This window comes from Sceloporus occidentalis, unplaced genomic scaffold (assembly GCF_023333645.1).
Source record: "Sceloporus occidentalis isolate IW3139 unplaced genomic scaffold, rSceOcc1.0.p SCAF_14, whole genome shotgun sequence".
NCBI classification, from domain to species: Eukaryota; Metazoa; Chordata; class Lepidosauria; order Squamata; family Phrynosomatidae; genus Sceloporus; species Sceloporus occidentalis.
This window is the reverse complement of record NW_028316994.1, coordinates 3,587,718-3,607,635: the sequence shown is the minus strand read 5'-3', so window position 1 is coordinate 3,607,635 and position 19,918 is coordinate 3,587,718. Positions and strand designations below refer to the sequence as shown.

Here is a 19,918-nt window from a genome sequence, read left to right as displayed (position 1 = left end):
TACTAGGAGATGGCAGGGTCTGAATCCAGGATTGTCTGCCTACTAAACATTTGTTTTGCCACTGAGCTGAGGAAGCTCCTTTAGAACTGTTGCCAAATTGTCACTAACCACTGGTTTATATCCAAGTCCAAACCAGGATCCAAACTAGAAGTCCAAACTAGGATCAGGCCTCTAGACCAGCAAGCCTGACAAGCATCATATCAAAATATATCCAAAACCCCCAGAATAGTGATTGCCTCTGGAGCATTTTTAGCTTTGCTTTTCCTTTCTCTTTTACTTACGGTACACAATTGTTAAAACTGAAAGAACTATTAAAAAAAACATAAACATAGCAGTGGTGTTTTTCTAAACCACTTTATTCACAAAATAAATTAAAAATGCATATTTTGGTAGAAAATAAATAAATAGTTATAAATTAGATTATTCAAATATGCAATATAATGTTCATAAATAAACAGCGTTTATAAATTACTAAACAAGGTTTAGCAATCTGGATGCCAGAATACTAACATTCCCTAGAACAGGAGTTTAGGATGAAAAAGAGTGGGTTTTGTGAGATCTGGGATCCTTGGAAAGGAAAGTCCCCTTTGCCACTCTAGCTCTGAGCATCACGAAGTCCCGCGTGATGCGACAGAGGAAATTCTCAAGATAGCGCAAGATGAGGTACACTTCTTTGTCGTTGTGCCACTGATTTTGATGCTGAAGGATCTGAGGAGGCTTCAGAGTTGGTTCTAGCTGGATTTCAGATGGCAGCTCCCAAAGTGCAATCTATGGAGAGAATTAAAGATGGTTGACATGCTACTGAAACCAAAGGATGCCCCTTCTCCCATCCGTGACCTAAAAGTAGACCCACCTGATAACTCACATGGTGACTTAGGTCTCGGAGGTTACAGCTGAGATCTTCAAACTGGGAAGCAAATCTGGAACCCTCTTTGGCTGATTCATAGTCCTTCAGCTGCTGTACCAATGTCTGATAAAATGAGAGCTTCTCGGCAATGTAGGACAAGCGCTCGGCATCCTGGAAAAAAGGGACCAAAGTAATTCTGTTAGTGTCTTGTTTTTTGTTTCTTTTAAAAGATATCTCCTTAACCTGTGTTGGTTCAGGATCCTGAAATATGATCAAAATGCTCCCAAGGTCCCTGGAGAACATTTGGATGCAAATATTGTCCATACAGATACAATTATCTAGCATCTTCTGTCTCTAACATAGACAAGTTACTCATCTTCCTCTTTACTGAAAAAGTAAGGCAGTAGTGTGAGAGCCAGCATGGGATAGTGGTTTGAATGCTGGACCAGATTTTGAATTCTCGCTCAGCCATGGAAACCCATTCGGTGACCTTGAGCAAATCACGCTCTCTCAGCCTCAGCAAAAGGCAAAAGCAAACCTCCTCTGACTAAATCGTGCCAAGAACACCCTAGGATATATTCATCTTAGGGTTCCTATAAGTTGAAAACGACTTGAAGACACACAGAGACAAAGGCAGTAGTGTAGGGGTTTTTATGACTCTGGAGACCAGGTTTTATGGCTTAGCCATGGAAACCGATTGGGTGACCATGGACAGGTCATCCTTTCTCAGCCTCATAGGAAGACAAAGACAAACCTTCTCTGAATGAAAGGTAGGTTTGGGTCACCATAAGTTGGCAACAACTTGAAGGCACACAACAACAAGGCAGTAGAAACATTCCTGAACCATATGGAGGAATTAACAACTCAAGTACAGTTCACTGTGGGTTTTTTCCCCCCATCTGCCTTCTGTTTTCATACATTCTTGGGTGTTTTTGTTTTGTTTTATTTTGTTTTGAAGCAGGGATAAGGAGGGTGTCAGCATGGTGTGGTGGTTTGCGTGTTGGACTAGGACACTGAGATACTATAGTTTGAATCCCTGAACACAGATGGAAATTCACTGCATGACCTGGGGCAAATCACAGTCTCTCACCCTCAAAGGAAGTCAAGGGCAAACCTCCTCTGAACAAATTATGCCATGTTGGACAGTATCAGAGATCACATTCTGGTTTCCCCACCTTTAGAAGTCCTGAGCTCCTAGTAATCGAGGCAAATGGCCTTTTCCATGGTGCTCTGTATGGAGCTCCCACTCTGGATCAGCTTGCCTGGTTCTAATTTGCACTGCGTCTGCACTGCAGAAATAATCCAGTTTGACACCACTTTAACTACCATGGCTCAATGTTATGGAATTCTGGGAACTGTAGTTTTGTGAGACATTTTGCTTTCTCTGTCAGAGAGCTCTGGTGCCACAACAAATTACAATTCCTAGAATTCCATAGCACTGAGCCATGGCAGTTAAAGTATTATCAAACTGGAGTATTACTGCAGTGCGGATCATCAGATGCAACCTTGGACATCTTTTCACCATCAGGTGCTGGTCTCCCACTGCCACCTTTAGGTCTTCAATGGCATTTTGACAGTGGCTTTTAGCTTTTGATCTGTTCGGCAATGCTTTTAATAAATGTGACTTTGGACATTACTTCTTCCCCTTGTTTTGGCTGTAAGCTGCCTGAATAATGTTTTATTGAAAGGATGGTTGCTTGCAACTGTTTTAAATAAATAAATATTCTTACTGGAAGATTAATCCATGTGTGCAGATCAAGGCTGGGTGAGGGAAGCAGCTGTGAGTGTGGTATAAGAGTGAGTCTGATTCCTGGCAGATATTCAGAGCCCTGAAAGAAGAGAAAGTAATGTATGATGAAAAGTTGCCAACTTTCCAAACAAGAGCTATACTGTGCATTAAGAACAACAATGGGAACTAAGGTCCAAAACACATTGCAGAAATAATCCAGTTTGACACAGCTTTAATTGCCCTGGCTCAATGCTAGGGAATTCAGGAACTGTAGTTTTGTGAGACCTTTAGCCTTCTCTATCAAAGAGCTTTAGTGCCACAATAAACTACGATTCCCAGGATTCCTTAGAACTAAGCCAGGGCAGTTAAATTGGTCTTTGACTGGATAAGTTCTACAGTGTATTCTAGACCTAAGTGATTAACTATTTAAAATAAAGCCACCATTGTGTAGTGGTTTAGGCACTGGATTATGACCAGAGTTCCAATCCTGGTTTGGCCATGTAAATCCACTGAGTGACCTTGGGCAAGTCACACTCTCTCAGCTTCAAAGGATGGTAATTTTCTTTTCAAGAAAATCTCATGATAGGTTTGCCTTAGGTTACCCTTAGGGTCGCCATAAATCAGAAAAGACTTGACGGCACATAACAACAGCAAGAAGAAATGCATGGAGATCTGAGCTGTGGCTTGTCCTCCTTTCCACAGCAGCAATTCCTACTCAAAATTGTACCCTTTCCTTTCCCAGCATCAATCCAGCCAAAATAATTCTCCCATGGCAATATTGCCACATTTTCAAGACTTCTAGGCTTTTCAAATCATTTAGAAGAATGCAGTACATCCAAAATAGCACACACATTTTAAAATGGAAATGGATAAAACAATTGCACAATTGACAAAGGTACACACATATATTCATCAATGGGGAAAACCAAACGTACCAAAATGTACCTTTTGGCAAAATACCTAAATAAATGCACCCTCTAGGGAAAAATGTTTTAAAATCCATGTGAATTTCCATACACTCCCTTCCCAGAAGTCTTGATATAAAAGCAAAGTGGGAAGAATATGCACATGGGGTTCAGAAAAAACACAACATAATCAAGTCTGATTTTCACATTCTAAAGAATCCAGAATTTTCAAAATCAAAACAAAATATTATCTTTTATATTTTACATGGCAAAAGCTTCCCACATTCCTCATCTACAGGTTTTAGTTGTATGATTATTGGGTAGATGACCCAAACAAGAAAACATGGACTGGTAATATGCTTATTCTTTTCCTTTCATAAATCAGGCCATTGCTATCCCCAAAGACTGCATCATTGTGTCTGGAGCACATTAGAAACAAGAGCAGACTTACATAGAGACATCTAAGGTTTCTTGTTTTACGGAGAAGTTGCCCAGAGAGTTTTAAGCTGCTGCCCAATTCTTTCTGAAGATTTGCCCGCCATTCTGGGGTGCTCTTGAGACTGGATGACTCCTCTCCATGGAGTCCAGCTGGGACTGCTGTCACAAGGAGGTCAACACTGAAGAGAATCTGGAGGAGGAGGGCTGTACCTAGAAAGAGACCCAGATAAAAACTGTGGATGCTCAAGTCACATTAAATACAATGGCATAGTAAGTAGAGAGATCTTGTAGCACCTTTGAGAGAAATAAAGAAGTTGGCAGCATGCGTTTTCATAGACTTCAGTCTGCTTCCTCAGAGGCATATGGTTTTGGCATCGTAAAATGGTGTATAAAATGGCAAAAATTGCTTTTTTGGATAGTTTAAAAAAAATTAAATTTAAAATCTTTATTTTAAAAATATCTTCAAGCTGTGGATGGTCGAATTCATGGATAAAGAATCTGTGGCTATATGTGTCTTGGTTTCCATCTGTAAAATATTGGAGGCTACGTAAGCCAAGAATGAAAAATTACCCGATTGCCCTAATGTCAGAGAAACACATTTGGCTCACAGTTCCTGCTACAGAACCTCAGTAGGATGCAAGTTATCCAAGCTTTGACTTGGAGGCCCATCACAATCTCCCAATCTGCAATGGGGAATCCCATTTGAGGGGAATTTTGATGAGATAATAACACCATGCAGAGAGGTACTGTATTTTCATTTGTTCTGGAGTTTAAGTTTACCGTAAAAGAAATCCATATTTGGGATATTAATAGGCCAGGGTTGCACAATCTTCAAAGCGGAGTAATGTTGCCGTGAAAATAATGCATGAGAAGATAAACCACAAGACTGAAATGATGATGACCAGAACCTCTGCGAAGAGGCCAGAGTGATGGAGACTGTTGGGGGATGACTGGATTCATATCCCTGTTCTGCCATGACATTCAACCATTACTCTTGGGCCAGTCTATGCACTATCTACAGATGATCCAGGTCTTATTGGTGCTTGATGCACAAAATCCAAAAGTATTCTCTTCCAATAGTAAACTATAACAGCCAGGGACTGAATATTCAATCAATAATAATAATAATAATAATAATAATAATAATAATTTCCCTCAGTTCATTAAAAATATTCAACAACTTGAATCCATCGCCTTAATAATTAAAACACTAGTGATGCTATATGTAAGTGTTCCTTCACTCTTCTTATTGCTTCAATGTTTCTAGTCCTTTACTTTTAATAATCTCGCATTTTAGAATAATTCAATAATATAACGGCATGATGAGCAATGACAATGAGTTAAGAATCTCTGAAGATGCCAGCCACAGATGCTGGCGAAACGTCAGGAATAAACTCTTATAGAACATGGCCACATAGCCCGAAAAACCCACAAATAACTATAATTAAGAATCACTTTCACAAAGCACGTTCCATAATGGTTATTATGAACAAACGATTTTGCTCTTCATGATTTAAGATTAACACATATCCCTCCACAGTGGCATCCCTAGGGTTGGTGTCACCCAGTGCGGGAACTCATGGTGTCACCACCTCCCATTTCACACCATACAGAAGCCTTTGTAATGCTTATTTGCACTAATGTTACTCATAAATCATAATTCCCCATATACCACTGAATGTAATACTAACAGCTGCGATAAAAACAATTAGCAAAATTAAAAATATACCTTCAAATTGCAATGTATACACATAACCTAAATGTACTTACATATACATAGTAAAGATTTTGTTAAAATGTAATATTTTTAAAGAAAAATTAAAATTAATATTTTAATTAATTAATTAAAATAATATTTTAAATTTTAATTTTTTTAAAAAAATTAAAATTTTGAAATTTTAATTTTTTAAAAATTCTGGGGGCTCCTCTTTCTTCTCCCACTGAGATTCACCCCACTCCCACCATCTTTTAAAGCTTTTTAAAGAGATACAGGGAAAAGCCATAATGTTTCTGCCCAAATACAGGTGTTTGAGGAGCAATGGTGTCACCCTTCTTAAGGTGTCATCTGGTGCAGGCCACACACCCCTAGTGATGCCACTGCCCCTCCACCACTATGTTTTCAAAGATCTAATTAATAAACTAAACATTAACCAAGTTGCTTTGACTTTTATTACCCACGTTTCACCCATTCTTCAATGAAATTCCAAGCGGTGTAGAAGGAGAGCCCCTTTCCTTCCAGGGCAGGGTTCCTGCCAGGATCAGATTTAGGGGGCAAAGGTGCATTGCTCTACTCAAGAGAATTAGCCAGGAAAAAGAGCCTCTTGTACCCACCAACATTTCACAAATGAAAATGGGGATTTGTGAGACCAAGCAACAACGGAGTATGGTCAAGATGGCAAAGATTATAATTAATAAGGAAGAACACACAAAACTAATAGCCACAGTGGCAGGTTGATTTTGCAGGAGCCAACAGAAGGGCAAGACTCCTCCTCTCCTTCCTTCTCCCTCCTGCTAAATTATTCAGCTAGTAGTAACTGAAGGTAAGGACAAAGGGGAGAAATGGGAGGAGGAGAAAGAAACTGAGAAGTTTTTTTAAAAAACAGATGAAAAGGTTTAGAAATGGGGAATCAGAGTGGGACCTTGGTATCCGCTGGGGTTTGGTTCCATCTGTAGATGCTCAGTCCCATTAAATACAATGACATAGTGAAATGCTGTTATACACAATGGCAAAAATCAAAATTGTGGAATTTATATATTTTTGAATATTTTCAATCTGTGGATGTTTGAATCCATGGATAAAAAAAACTGTGGATATGGGCTGATTGTAATTGCACTGTCCCTGCCAAATTGGGACAGTTGGAGACCATGACTTTCCCTCCCTATAAGACCATTCATTAATTAAGTTCACTCCTAACAAAGAAAGCCAGCAGACCCAAAACATGCTTTGCTTTGCCAAGGTTATACAATCCATTACCTTCAGAGCATACTATTAAGACTGTCCTTTATGCCATAAAAGCCAATCCTGAAGATGGTCTGCCTTAACCTGGCAGAGAACAGAGCCTACTGGCATGCATCATCTTTTCATGACTAAGTCAGCCAGTGCTTTACTGTCTTCTGCTTGCAAGCCATGACATCCCAATAAACACCCTTCAAAAGTGAGGAACCCTATAAACAAAAAGACAGTGAATATTTGCTCTTCTCTTACCACACAGATGCATATTCTTGAAGTTCTCTGCTTAGTGAAGTCTCTGCTTGCCTGTCCAAAAAGACAACCTCTGGCTTCATGGTCCATCTTGATGGTCCTTTTATGTAGCATGGGTTTCATTTTCTGATAATCCAAAATCTTCCACATTAATGCAATTCTAACTTTACTTATCGATTCGAAACAATCTGGTTTCTGGGGCAAAACCCTTCCTCCCCAGTGATATCTACTGCTCGGTTTCGGGGCGGAAGCAGAGCATTAGATCAGCTCCTGCATCTTCCTCTTTTTCTCCGAGGAATAAGGAAACCACTTTAACATTGGTAAAAAGGGTTCTCTAGTAGTCACATGACATGGGATGCCCCCATATCTTTACTCCTTCTCTCTGCCTGGGCTTTTCCAGTGATCATATACTTTAACTATGGTATCTGTTTTCATCTCCCTCTCTCGCCTCCCTCTTCTCATCTTTGCTTATTTCTTTCAAAACAAAGACTAGTATAATCTGCATGCACTGCAATGTTTGGGACAAAGGAATAGAAAGTTTCCTCTCTTGGGCACGCTCCATAACATATTGAATATATGACAATTGTTCTATTTGGCTCTTGATTTATCATGGCTACCTCTATTTGAGGCAAGAGCCTGCCTTAAATTGTTCACCTTTTCCTGTTGTTGGATAATAAGAGAATGTCAGGAGTGACCTTGGAGGTCACTTGAACATAGCATCTCCAGCAGATGAATGTCCAACCTCTGTATAAAAGCACATCCTGTGAAGGATGAATACTTAAATAAGACAATTAAACTATAGCAGCCCCACTTGCTGTTCCATTGATTTTGCTTTCTTACATATGACTGGGTTTTTAATCCTTCAACCTGCAGGAACCTTATAAAAGATACAGCCAGAATTGAGATACTGGAAAGAGGAAAGTACTGCTGAATACCCAGAGCTAACATCTAAGAACTTTATCGCACCCATTTCCCCCCCCCCCCCATTATGGGTATGGGAAGAGGATGCTCGTGTGTGCGCGCAACCAACCAAAAATGGATTTTATCGCACGCCAAAGCATCCTCCAAAAGACCCCATTCGGTTCCCCAGAGCCAAGCCATCCCCATTCCGTGCTGAGGGGCGCCATTTTCCTCGGTCGAAAAACTTCTGACCAGAACATTTAATGCCCCTCAGCACTGAACAGGGACGGTTTGGCGCTGGAGGACACTTTGGCATGCGATAAAATCCATTTTTGGCTGATCGCACACACACACACACAAGCATCCTCTTCCCGTGCCCGTAAGGGGGGGGAAACGGGTGCAATAAAGTTCTAAGACAAAAATGTTACAGCAGCATTGCATTATCCCTCTTGTGGATGCTCCGGCTGCAGAGAATGGTTCAAACTAGCTGCCTCATACTAAATTAGGGGTTATTCAGACATTGTTCTTTTTAGTGCGACTATCTGAATAATCTCACACATTCTGGTTTTGTTGTTCACATTTTTTTTAATAGGAACCACATCTTTGCGAGTTCTGTTGCTCGTAGATGTCATCTCTCAAATGAAGATGGAGCCGATGATCCAGATGTATTTGAAATCCATTCAAGGCATGCAGAGTTTTATCCCAGTTTATCTCAGGTCTATTTGCATTGGTTAGTCACACAGCTGACAATGTGAATCTTTTACATAACCTCAGGGGTTAAGTTTGTTTGTTTGTTTGTTTGTTTTTTGCAGCCTGAGCAAACTGACTTAGGTGCATTCGAAATTCAGGTGAACAATAAAGATTTAACCCACATTCTAGATTATTTTCACCATCTGAGTAACCCCACAGACTACCAATGTTGTTTATTGCAGTCATGGCCCAAGAAATATACTATCACACCCTCCAGCAATCCTGATTTGTCAGAAACAGTCCCAATTAATTCTATGACTTCCCACTTCTCACCTGCTTTTAAAATGTGACAGTTTGCTTCTCTTGCTCTCACTTTTCCTGGTTGTCCTCAGCTCACATCAGTTGCTGCAAACTGAGTTCAAAATGCAAGAGTAGTTTACACTCAGTTAACACAGCAGAGCAGCAGAAAGGAGATGAGAGGAAGGGCTGGAATCTTGCAGCCTCTCCTACTTATCTGGGGTGATTCAAGTGCAGCCCCTTCTGCTTATCTGTTCTTTCTCATTAATAACTTTTGCCAAATTTGATAAAAGCAAAAGAAGGAATTTGAGCTGTTAATGTGTTACTCAGTGTATGCTGGCTATGTGCAAAAGATAAGGGTCGTAATGCTGCTGACCCCAGAGCAATACAAGGTGAGTACAGGGCACATATGCTGGATTTCAAGCAATTATGAGTTGCCAACTTGGCAGTGGAAAACCAGGCAGTAACACCATGTTATTGAGGAGTTTTAAGTATGAATTGTAAGACCTGAATCATGACAAGCTTTGTGAATGATCGCTAAGCATCCTCTTTGTACAGGATGTGCATAAAAGGTTCTGAATCCTCCATCCTTGTGTGCTGCATCGGCTTAAGTGTACTGGGCAACGGACCACATGTCCCTTGGGGAGGCATCAATATTGGCCACATTCTGATGTTGCTTGGCCACATGTATCTTGGTTTTCAATTTGTGAAATGTTGGAGGGAGCCAGTGTGATGTAGTAGCTTGAGTGTTGGACTAAGACTCTGGGGACCAGGGTTCAATTCCCCATTTGGCCATAAAACCCACTGGTTGACCTTGGGCAGATCATATGCTCTCAGCAAACCTCCGAACAAATCTTGCCAGGAAGATCCCATGATAGATGTGCCTTAGGGTTGCGATAAATTGGAAACAATTTAAGGCACACAGCAGCAACAACGTTGTAACGTTGTACTGTTGTTGTGTGCCTTCAAGTCATTTCTGACTTAACAGCAACAAAACTATCATGGATTTTTCTTGGCAAGATTTGGTCACAGGCAATTTGCCATTTTCTTTCCCTGAGGCTGAGAGCCTAAGGTCACCCAGTTGGTTTCAGAAGTTCAAAAGGAACAGACAGCAAATTTATACAGTTACGTATTTTTTTTAAGAATTGAGGTCTTTGCTGTTCCCATTCCTAATCTGTACAGATTTCAAACAAATTTGGCCACCCATTCAGAAATGAAGGGAGCTCAGTCTTTAAGGTAAGAAGAAACAATATTTACAAAAGAGTTTCCAGCAAAGGCTGTTAACAGAGGTGAGAGTAACTGTTCTCAGCAATCTTTCTACAGAACACAGGGTATAAGAACGTGCTTACTACTATCTCTGCTCCACACAGATGTTTTTGCTCAAATTAGACTATTGGTTTACCCCAGTACTGTCTGCTGTGTGTTAAATGGTGTCATCCCTCAATTTTCTACTTCTGGAGTAGGGAAAGTGCATGCACTCATGGGCTCCAGTTTTGGTTCTGCTAAAACCCCATGCACCTCCCCCCCCCCCTTTTTATGCCCATCTTTTTGGACAACCTGCCACAAAAATATGCCAGTTTGGGTCTCCTTCCCCGCCACTACACCCTGATTTTCCCACACACAGAGAAGCAAACTGGACATGATGTTATGTCACTTCTGGCACACCAGGAGCAACATTGCAGTGTTGGTCACATCAGGAGCAACACTGTGGAGTGGCCTGCAATTGCTTATCCTTCCTAGTTCTTTATGGCTTTAAAGGACATGATTTAAACCGAGAACCCCAAGCATGCAAAATGGCAAAGTATACAATCTCTCATTCAGCTATGGTCACTCTGCTGAAGAGGTTTTGCAAATACATTTCCTGACTAGAGAGAGGTGTTGCAAATATAGAAAGCCAAAAAACAGATGAAGGTTTGACGTGTTTATGTGCGTGTTCTCTGGCCACAATGGAAAGAAAGAGAAATTCTGAGAGCAAGGCGGCTCTTTGACAAGAATCTGGAAATATTAAAGTACCATATATACTCGACTATAAGTCAACCTCATGTATAAATTGAGGGCAGGTTTGGGTGCCAAAATTATGGATTTTGATTCTTGGATGAGTTGAGGGTAAAACTTAGGAGCATATAACAAGGGATCTAAAGGATGAAGCAAAGCAAAACAATGTCAAAAAACTTCCAAAATTCCAGCAGACATAAATCTTTGTGCTCACTCTTAAGGCTGGATGGATGAGAGAGCAGAGGGGTTCATTGCTTCCAGGACAGATTGTACTCTTGCCTTTCACCAGGGGATGGGTTCCTTCTTTTGTGGATAAGTTGACTTAGGTTTTTTGGGTCAATTTTTTAACCTAAATTTCTAGACTTATGCATGAGTATATACAGTAGGTCTCTTTCAGAAGAACACCCAAGGTACAAGGTAATATACACTGTACAATATACAGCAGTACAGAAATCCTTATGCATGAACCCATTTTGAATTCTGCAACTTCCATGAGACTAAAGTCTCTTTCACATTACACAATTATAACTGCTTTGGCTCCATCCTATGGAATACTTGGATTTGCAATTTAGGGAGAGGTACAGTGGGTATTGGCTGAGGTCCCATTATATACAATGGCATAGAAAAATGGTGCCCTTTTCAACAGTGGTTCTCAAATGGTGGGGTGGGTTCTCAGACAGGAGGGTGTGAGATTTGCTCAAGGTGGCACGAGACTTGAGGGTTATTCAGACAGTGAAAATAATCCGGGTAGAATGTGGTTTGAATCTTTGATGTTCATGTGCATTTCAGATGCCTCTGATTAAGTCGAGGAGGGCTGCCAAAACCCCCACTTAATCAATCTCAGGTTTTTTGCAAGTTTTTCTGAAACATTTGGATCGTCAGCTATGTGAATAACTGATACAAATAAACCCTGGAGGCATTCAAAAACATGTAAAGAAATTAAATCTTCACCCACTAAGGATTTCATAGGATGGATCCATGGTGGTTAAAGTGGAATTATAAACCTTGATTTCTCAGGTCTTGAATGACTGTGTTTCCATTCATGCCAGCTCTTCTTGATAAGAGATACATGACAATCCAAGCTGATGTTGGATTTTCTCATTTTCTGTGTATTCTTAGTGGTTACTTACACACCTTTCTGTGGCGTAGTGGTTTGAGCATGGGACGATGACTATGAAGAGGAAAGTTTGGATCCCCGTTTGGCCATGGAACCCCACTGGGTGAACTTTGGCTACTCATTCTCTCAAACCTCCTCTTAACAAAACCCAAGAATAGCATCACCATAAGTTGCAAAAAACAAAAACAAAAACTTGAAGGCACACAAAAACAACAAACAGAACTTCTGTAGTGTGGTGGCTAAGGCCTCTCAGTTGGGAAAACTGCAAGAAAACCAACTTCCAGTTCTTACTCTCTGCTGATTCACAACACAACAAGAATGCCATTGTGCTGAGTCAGCTGATGTGCAAATGCAATTGTCACTGTGGTTTTGGTGATATCACTTGAGAGTGTTATTTTAAAAGCTACTGTTTCTTGGATAAAGAGACTGAACCAACTCCTCAATGAGGAAAGTTTACATATTTCCTTGAAACAGAAATGGGACATTGAGATGGCAAAAACGGGATGGGGTTATGTAATATTCTGTACTCTTGAAAAAGTAAGATGAATACAAATGTTTTATTACATGAACATATTGAGCTAACAATTAATCTTCAGTGTCAGAACTCATATAAAAATTTAGGGAGACGTAGAGGGTTTCACCACAATCGTACCATGAATATTTCTCTGATGAAGTAATCTTACACAGCAAGCTTCAGTCTTTTAACACCTTACCGTAAAACCCAAACTCCATGACACAATTTTGGGTTTTTTTACACCACAGTTACAAACAGGGATCTTCAAACTATTTTCGCAGCATAACAGGGCATTTTTCTTAAAAACAGGGGAAAACTGACATTTATATTAAAATAACAGCATGGTCTGGAAATATTTTTTTTTTAAATCAGTACTGTCCCATTTAAAATAGTATGTATGGTCAACCTATCCCCCAATGTGCTTTTACCCTCCAATACTCCCTGGTGGTGTGGGGAGCAATTTTACATCTATGGTTCCTCTCTTGACCATTTTAGGTCCAAGAAAGATCTCCCACCCACCCCCCAAAAGGAAAAGGCTTCCCCCTGGGCCTGAGGGGGGAAGAAGTGAGGTGCCAAAATTACCTTCCACTTTCCCTGGGGAGTATTTGGGGAATTTTTCTGGGGAGGTAATGACTTCCTCATAAAATTAGGAGGCCTTGGGACTGGCAAGCAGTCCATAGGCCTTCTTGCCTTTTCTAGGGGTGCATTTTGTTTTGGGCATCCGTCTTCATTCAGCCATGGAAACCCACTGGGTAACCTTGGACAAGTCACAATCTCTCAGCCTCAGGGGATGGCAGTGGCAAACCCCCTCTGAACAAATCTTGCCAAGAAACCCCCGTGATAGGCTTGCCATACCATAAGTCAGAAATGATGTGAAGGCATCAGACCAGGACCTTATTAGGAGTGGTGCTGGAATAGCATCTGCCACAAAGCAGGATTACATCTTCCTTGTGTTTCTGCTGCCATATATTTCATGTATTATTTGAAAATGGAAACATCTCCATGGATATTTTAGCAATGCTGTTCAGAATTTTGACTCCATGCACCCTTTTCTTTGTTTTGTGCACCCTTCAGTTTTTATAGGTGTGATGGTGAAGTGTTTTTCCTTTAACAAAAAGATTAAACACATTTAAAATACGCTATTATGAATCATAGTGCAGAATAGACACTGCGGGATGCACTGACGCTGTAGCAGTCAATGCAGTTTCACACTTTAACTGCCATGGCTCCAGCCTACAGAACCCTGGGGCTTGTAGTTTCAAGATGTACCAGCACTCTTGGGCAGAAAAGGGTAAATAACTGGTAAAACTACAAATCCCAGGATTCCATAGACAGCGGCAGAGGATGGACGAATGCTTGCTCTGCAAAACTTCTCCACTGCTCAATCTTCTTCTAAGGAGAGGGCCAGGCAGAGAAGGAGGAGAAAATAATATAAACATTATAATTAGTTAACAATTATTAAATGATTAATGATTAAGCTATAATAGCTTATAAAATAGTTTAATCATTAATTATACATTTACTTGGAAACTGAGCTGCTAAAAACCTATCTGCAGCCTGTTGAAGTTTACCCTGTTTTAATTCTGGTCCCTACCTAGGGATGCCATATCCCAGTGGCCGCCGGGAAAATCCCGCTTTTGGGGGCCCCTCCCAGTCCTGGCCCGGTTTGGCCCCCAGCCATGCATTTGTCCCAGTCCGGGGCCCGCTCCTGCAGCCATTGCCGCTGCCGCTAATGCGGCTGGCCGTGGTGCCAAGCCACCTCCTCCTTCCTTTCCTTGACTGGTGGGCAGCGCCAACCCACCTCCTCCTCCGGCTCTGTCTTCCTCCTCCTTCTCAGCGGCAGCAGTGCTGCCACTGCTACCGCCGCACCTCCTGCACCAGGGCTTTCCCATCCGCGCGCGCAAGGGGCTCTAAAGCAGGAGCTCGTCCCCTGCTTTGGCCAGCCAGCCATTGACCAGCTGGCCAAAGGGGACGGGCTCCTCAGCGTGCACCGCCCGGGCCCTGCTTCCCTGCGCGCACGTGCGCGCGAGCCTAAAGAGGAGGAGGAGGAGGGGGGAGCAGAAGGAGGAAAGGTGAGTCAGTGGTCATTAGGTCTGCCTTGGGTTTTTTTAATTAATTTTTAAAAATATAAAATACTTATTTTATTTTATTAATTTTATTATTGCTTGTTTTATATTTTATTTCATTAATTTTAATTATTTCTTGTTTTTATTTTATTAATTTTTATTATTTCTTGTTTTTTATTTTATTAATTTTTATTATTGCTTTTTTCATTATTTTTATTATTAAATATATACACCCATCTTGTTTTTTATTTATTTTTTAATTATTTTTATTATTAAATATATACACCCCTGTCTTGATTTTTATTTATTTTTCATTATTTTTATTATTAAATATATAAATATGGCCAGAAAGGGAAGTCCATTTCTGCCATCTGTCTAGGAATAATGCCAAAATGTCCTCCATTTTGATCATGCCTTAGAAACATGCATTTAGATTAACATTTTTTAAAAAATCATCAAATTTTTTCGCGTGTCCTCCATTTTTATAAAAAAACATGTCCTACATTTGAATATGTTGTCCTACATTTGTCCCTGTTTGGAGGTCCTGGCTTAAGGCAATCCTACGACTGCCAAGTTGTGCAGGTATGGTGTAAACGCACCCTTGGAAGTGCTGCATTTAGCAGGGAACATATTATGGATGCAATATGTGAGCACAAGAAAAGACAGCAGAGGGGATTTTGACTAAGTACAGTGGTACCCCGGGTTACGAAATTAATTCGTTCCGCCGCCGCTTTCGTAACCCGGAAACTTTCGCTAGCCGAAAAGCCCATAGGCTTTAATAGCGAAAGCCGCGATTTCGTGAGAAATCGCGCCGAAAAGCACCAAAAAATTTTTCGTAACCCGGAATAACCTTCGTAACCCGGAAACATTTAATTACATTGATTTTTTTCGTAACCCGGAAATTTCGTAAGGCGGCGCATTCGTATCCCAGGGTACCACTGTAATGTTAGTGGAAAATCCCAGGAACCAATGGCAGAAACCTGGGGGTGGCTGTTGTTGCTGCTGCTTCACACACTGCTGAGTCATGGGCAGCAGGCTCAGCTCCTCAGTTTTGGCTGAGTCACTGGTACCTGGAAGGTAACAGGAGCTGGTTGCCTCTGTGCTACTTTTCCTTCCTTTCAACACTGTGAAAGTTGCTACTTGGGCTGCATCTACACTGCAGAAGTAATCCAGTTTGACACCCCTTTAACTGCCATGGCTCTACGGTATGGAATTCTGAGTATTGAAGTTTGTCCTGGCACCAGAACTCTCTGACAGAGAAGGCTAAATGTCTCACAAAATGACAATTTTTCAGAATTCCATCACACCCAGCCATGGGAGTTAAAGTGGTGTCAAACCAGATTATTTCTGCAGTGTGGATGCAGCCTTGGTGGTCTTTGTTTATAATCCCCACCTATAAGAATGTAAGAAAAGCCCAGACAGAGGAGCCCTAAATGAAAGCTTGGGAAAACTAACATTTGGGGGAAACAATTTCCAGAATGCATCAATCGGGAACGTCTGGCAGCTGCAGTAGAATGAGTAAAAACATACTGCCCCAGATGTTGACCAGATGCCTGTCTAGTCCAACAAGGAAATCCCTGTGGGAAGTTCACCAGCAAGACATAAATAACAATGCTCTCCAAATCACACTTCCCAGCAAGGAAGGTATACCAAGGAACACACCCTGTAATACTGGAAGGGATACATAACCTATCATCCATGGATCTGTCTAATTTTTACAGTTCTCTAATATGTGCTCATATTATAGTTGACCCTCAGTATACACAGATTATCCAAGGATTAAAGCATCCATGGCACTCTCTCTCTCTATATATATATATATATTCCATAAAGCAAACCTTGATTTTGCTGTTTTATATATGGGACACCATTTTACTATCCATTGTATTTGATGGGACTTGAACATCCACAGATTTTGTTATCCACAGGGGTCCTGGAATCAAACCCCAGCAGATACCAAAGGCCCACTGTATTTGCTTCTTTTTCTTTTTTTTCTATACAGGCTGAATTTCCCTTATTCAGAATTCCGAAATCCAAAATTGGGTGGCAGAGATAGTGACATCTTTGCTTTTTGATGGTTTAGTGTCACACAGATATATTATTAGGGGGTGTGGACTGCGCCGGGTGACACTCCAGAGTGGGTTGTACACTCGTGGGGTGGTATACACAGAGGAACTAGTGTGGCTACTGGGTGAACAAGAACAGACGTCACTTGCCTTTCCCATTTGCCCAACAGCCAGACAAGACCTCAAACAGTCTCTCTGGAGGCTACAGAAGTGACCCTTCATCAGTGGATGGGGTTGGTGGCTGGGGACAATCCACACACCCCTGCATCAGGTGATCTTGGCGATGCTACTGTGTACACAAACTTTGTTTCATGCACAAAATTATTTAAAATGTTATGTATACAATTACTTTCATGCTATGTTTATAAAGTGTATATGAAACAAATGAAATTCATACTTAGACTCGGGTCCCATCTCTCTTATTAGGTATATGCAAATACAGTTGGCTTTCCAGATCTGTGCTTTGACATTTGAGAATTTGATTAATGTTCTCTTTAGGAATCTCTCCAACAGCACAATTCTGCCAGATGTTGATTGTAGAATTGTGTTGAAGGATGGAGAATTACTAGAAAAAACACTTCTCTAGGCATTTGTGGATCCTCCGGCATTATTCTATGGTCAACGTCTGGCAGATGTTGGCCATAGCATTGCACTGGGGGACGTAAAGATTCCTAGAGAGGTGTTGTCTTGCCCCAGTAGTGGTTTTTTAATTTTCGCACTTTCATGGGATCCTATGTCCCTAACCCCAGCAAATGTGGAGGGCTCACTGTATATTCCAACATCCAAAAACAACAACAAAAATGCAAAACACTTCTGGTCCCAAGCATTTCGTTCAAGGAAAAATCAACCTGTACTAAAAAGTTCCAAACATTTAAATCTTTTCTCACTGGAGATTTGTACCAGCCTCTTGTCCATTTTGGCTGCCCCTCCTTGCACTTCCCCTAGCAATACAATTTGGAAGGAACATTTGTGAATACAGCACAGTAAGCTCAGCAGGGGACGGTCCCTATTCCACCTTGCTGGTAAGCCATTGCCTTAGAGGGAAGGATTAAGTTGAAGGGTGAGTCACACTGCAGCCTCTATCAAAACACCCAAGACCTGGCTTTTCATAGAGAAACAGAAAACGAAATCCTCTGTGGTTAAATTGGGTTTCCTAAACCAGCTGCTGCTTTCTGAGCAAATGGAAGAGTCCCTTGAACTCCTGCTGCAAAATTTACCATCACTCTGAGTGGGAAGATGAGCTCCTGGGTTCTCCCTGCAAGTAGGACTGAAGAAGGAATTGCACAATTGGTATGACATATCATGCACAACCAGTGTGCCAGGTGCACTGCAACGTCTGGACTTTTGTAGTCATTTTCAGTGTGCAGATGGAAAACTAATCTTTCCCCCTTACTCTCCCTCCTCAACCCCCCTTTTAGAGATCGGGGAAGTTACTTTTGTACTCCAAATCCCAGCAGCCACTGGCTATGCTGGCTTGGGGAGTCAGGGTCCAAAAATAACTTTCCCAAGTCTGAAAAATGACTTCTATTTTTTATAATACTTGACAGAATATAAATCCCTGCCCCTACTACCTTGCTGCACAGCGCTGAGCTGGTATATTATCTTTAGGAGACCCTTATGCAACAGCTGTAGTACAGAAGCGAAGTAGCATAACAGACAGGGCATTGGATGGAGGATTCGATAAACCTAGAGTCAAAGCTTTATAAAGGTTTGCTGATCTAGCCTACCACAAAATGTGAACCAATTCCCTTGACACTTGAGTGACCTTGAATGCCACCACCTCCCTCCAACCTGCTGCTGCGGTCTTCTTTACTCTCCCTTCTCTACAAAAGAGAAATGTGCAGTATCTTATTTGTGGCGGGGGGTGGGTGGGTGTGAAAAGCATGGATCTTGTGTAGAACAAAGTCTGCAAAGGGATCTCGTAACACCTTTGAGACTAATGGTGCAAAAGGTGTGTAGAGTGTGATGAACATATTCCTGAACCATCTGTGACCCACTAGCAATATGAATTAGTGATAAGCAGTGGTGTTCCCAGCCCTGGTATCACCCAATGTGGGGGTGCCCCTTCTTCATAGCTGCTTTTTTACCCACAGCAGCATCCTCATGAGATCGTCACCACTACCACAGGGAAACAGGGCTAGAGATGCTTGGCCTTGTCCTTCCTCATGGTGGCAACAGTGGTGGCCTATTCACAAGACCATGGCCACCACGGCGAAACAGGGCCAGGGGCAGTCAGCTTTGTCCTTCCCCATGGTCAAGAGACCATTACAGGGAACCAGGGCGCCAGACAAGGAGAGCCTGATCAGGTGTCACCCCAGTTCTGGGGTGTCACCCGGTGTGAGCTGCACTCTTGCACACACACACCCCAGGACGCCACTGGTGACACTGTATTTGTTCATGCTGTCAAGCAGTGGAAATTTTTTTTTACCTTTGATGGAGCACCAGGTTAAATGTGTCTCGTATATAATTTTTTGTGGGTTTTTCAGGCTATCTGGCTGTGTTCTGCAACAGTTATTCCTAACATTTCACCTGCATCTGTGGTTGGTATCTTCAGAGAATGCTGACATGGAAGTGACTCACTTTCATGCCAGCATTTTCTGAAGATGCCAGTCACAGATGCTGGCAAAATGTCAGGAATAAACTCTTCTAGAACAGTCACATAGCCCAAAAAACCCACAAAAACTATTGATGCAGGCCATGAAAACCTTCAACTTCAAATTATCTCATATATATTTACACAGAACAGAAAATTTATGACGCCTCCTGAAACTTAATTTCCGCACCATTACAACTGCTGTAAATAAAAGGAAAAGGGAAAACACATTTCTGTGTCCTTGCTTCCTTATTTAGACAATGTTTATTAGGCTATCCCAGCTGGAAAGAACAAGAGCACAGCATGAGACAGAAGAAAGGTATGTGTGTGGGGAGACTATACCTTCCAACTTTGGCAGCTGATGGCTTTCACATGTGGCATGGTGAATTTATTCCTGGTTTTCATCTAATATTCAAGCCCTACTTCCAAATAGGGCAAGTCCTAAGTTTGGACTAAAACCCAGAGCATATTCATAACCTCCAGCAGCTACTGTTTTGCCTATCCCAGACACATGTACTTGGGAATAAGACCCACTGAATTCATGTTCACCTCTGGGTGA

General features: G+C 41.5%; 1 protein-coding gene across 1 annotated transcript; it reads right to left on the bottom strand.

The window, feature by feature from the left end:
- Positions 1-462: 462 nt before the first annotated feature.
- Positions 463-7,202, bottom strand: IL27 (interleukin 27). Its single transcript, XM_089481301.1, has 5 exons — positions 7,125-7,202; positions 3,933-4,129; positions 2,578-2,676; positions 854-1,018; positions 463-768 (listed from the first exon to the last, which is right to left on the bottom strand). The coding sequence occupies exons 1-5, from the start codon at positions 7,135-7,137 to the stop codon at positions 529-531; spliced, it is 714 nt and encodes a 237-aa protein (XP_089337427.1). The 5' UTR covers positions 7,138-7,202; the 3' UTR covers positions 463-528.
- Positions 7,203-19,918: the final 12,716 nt, after the last annotated feature.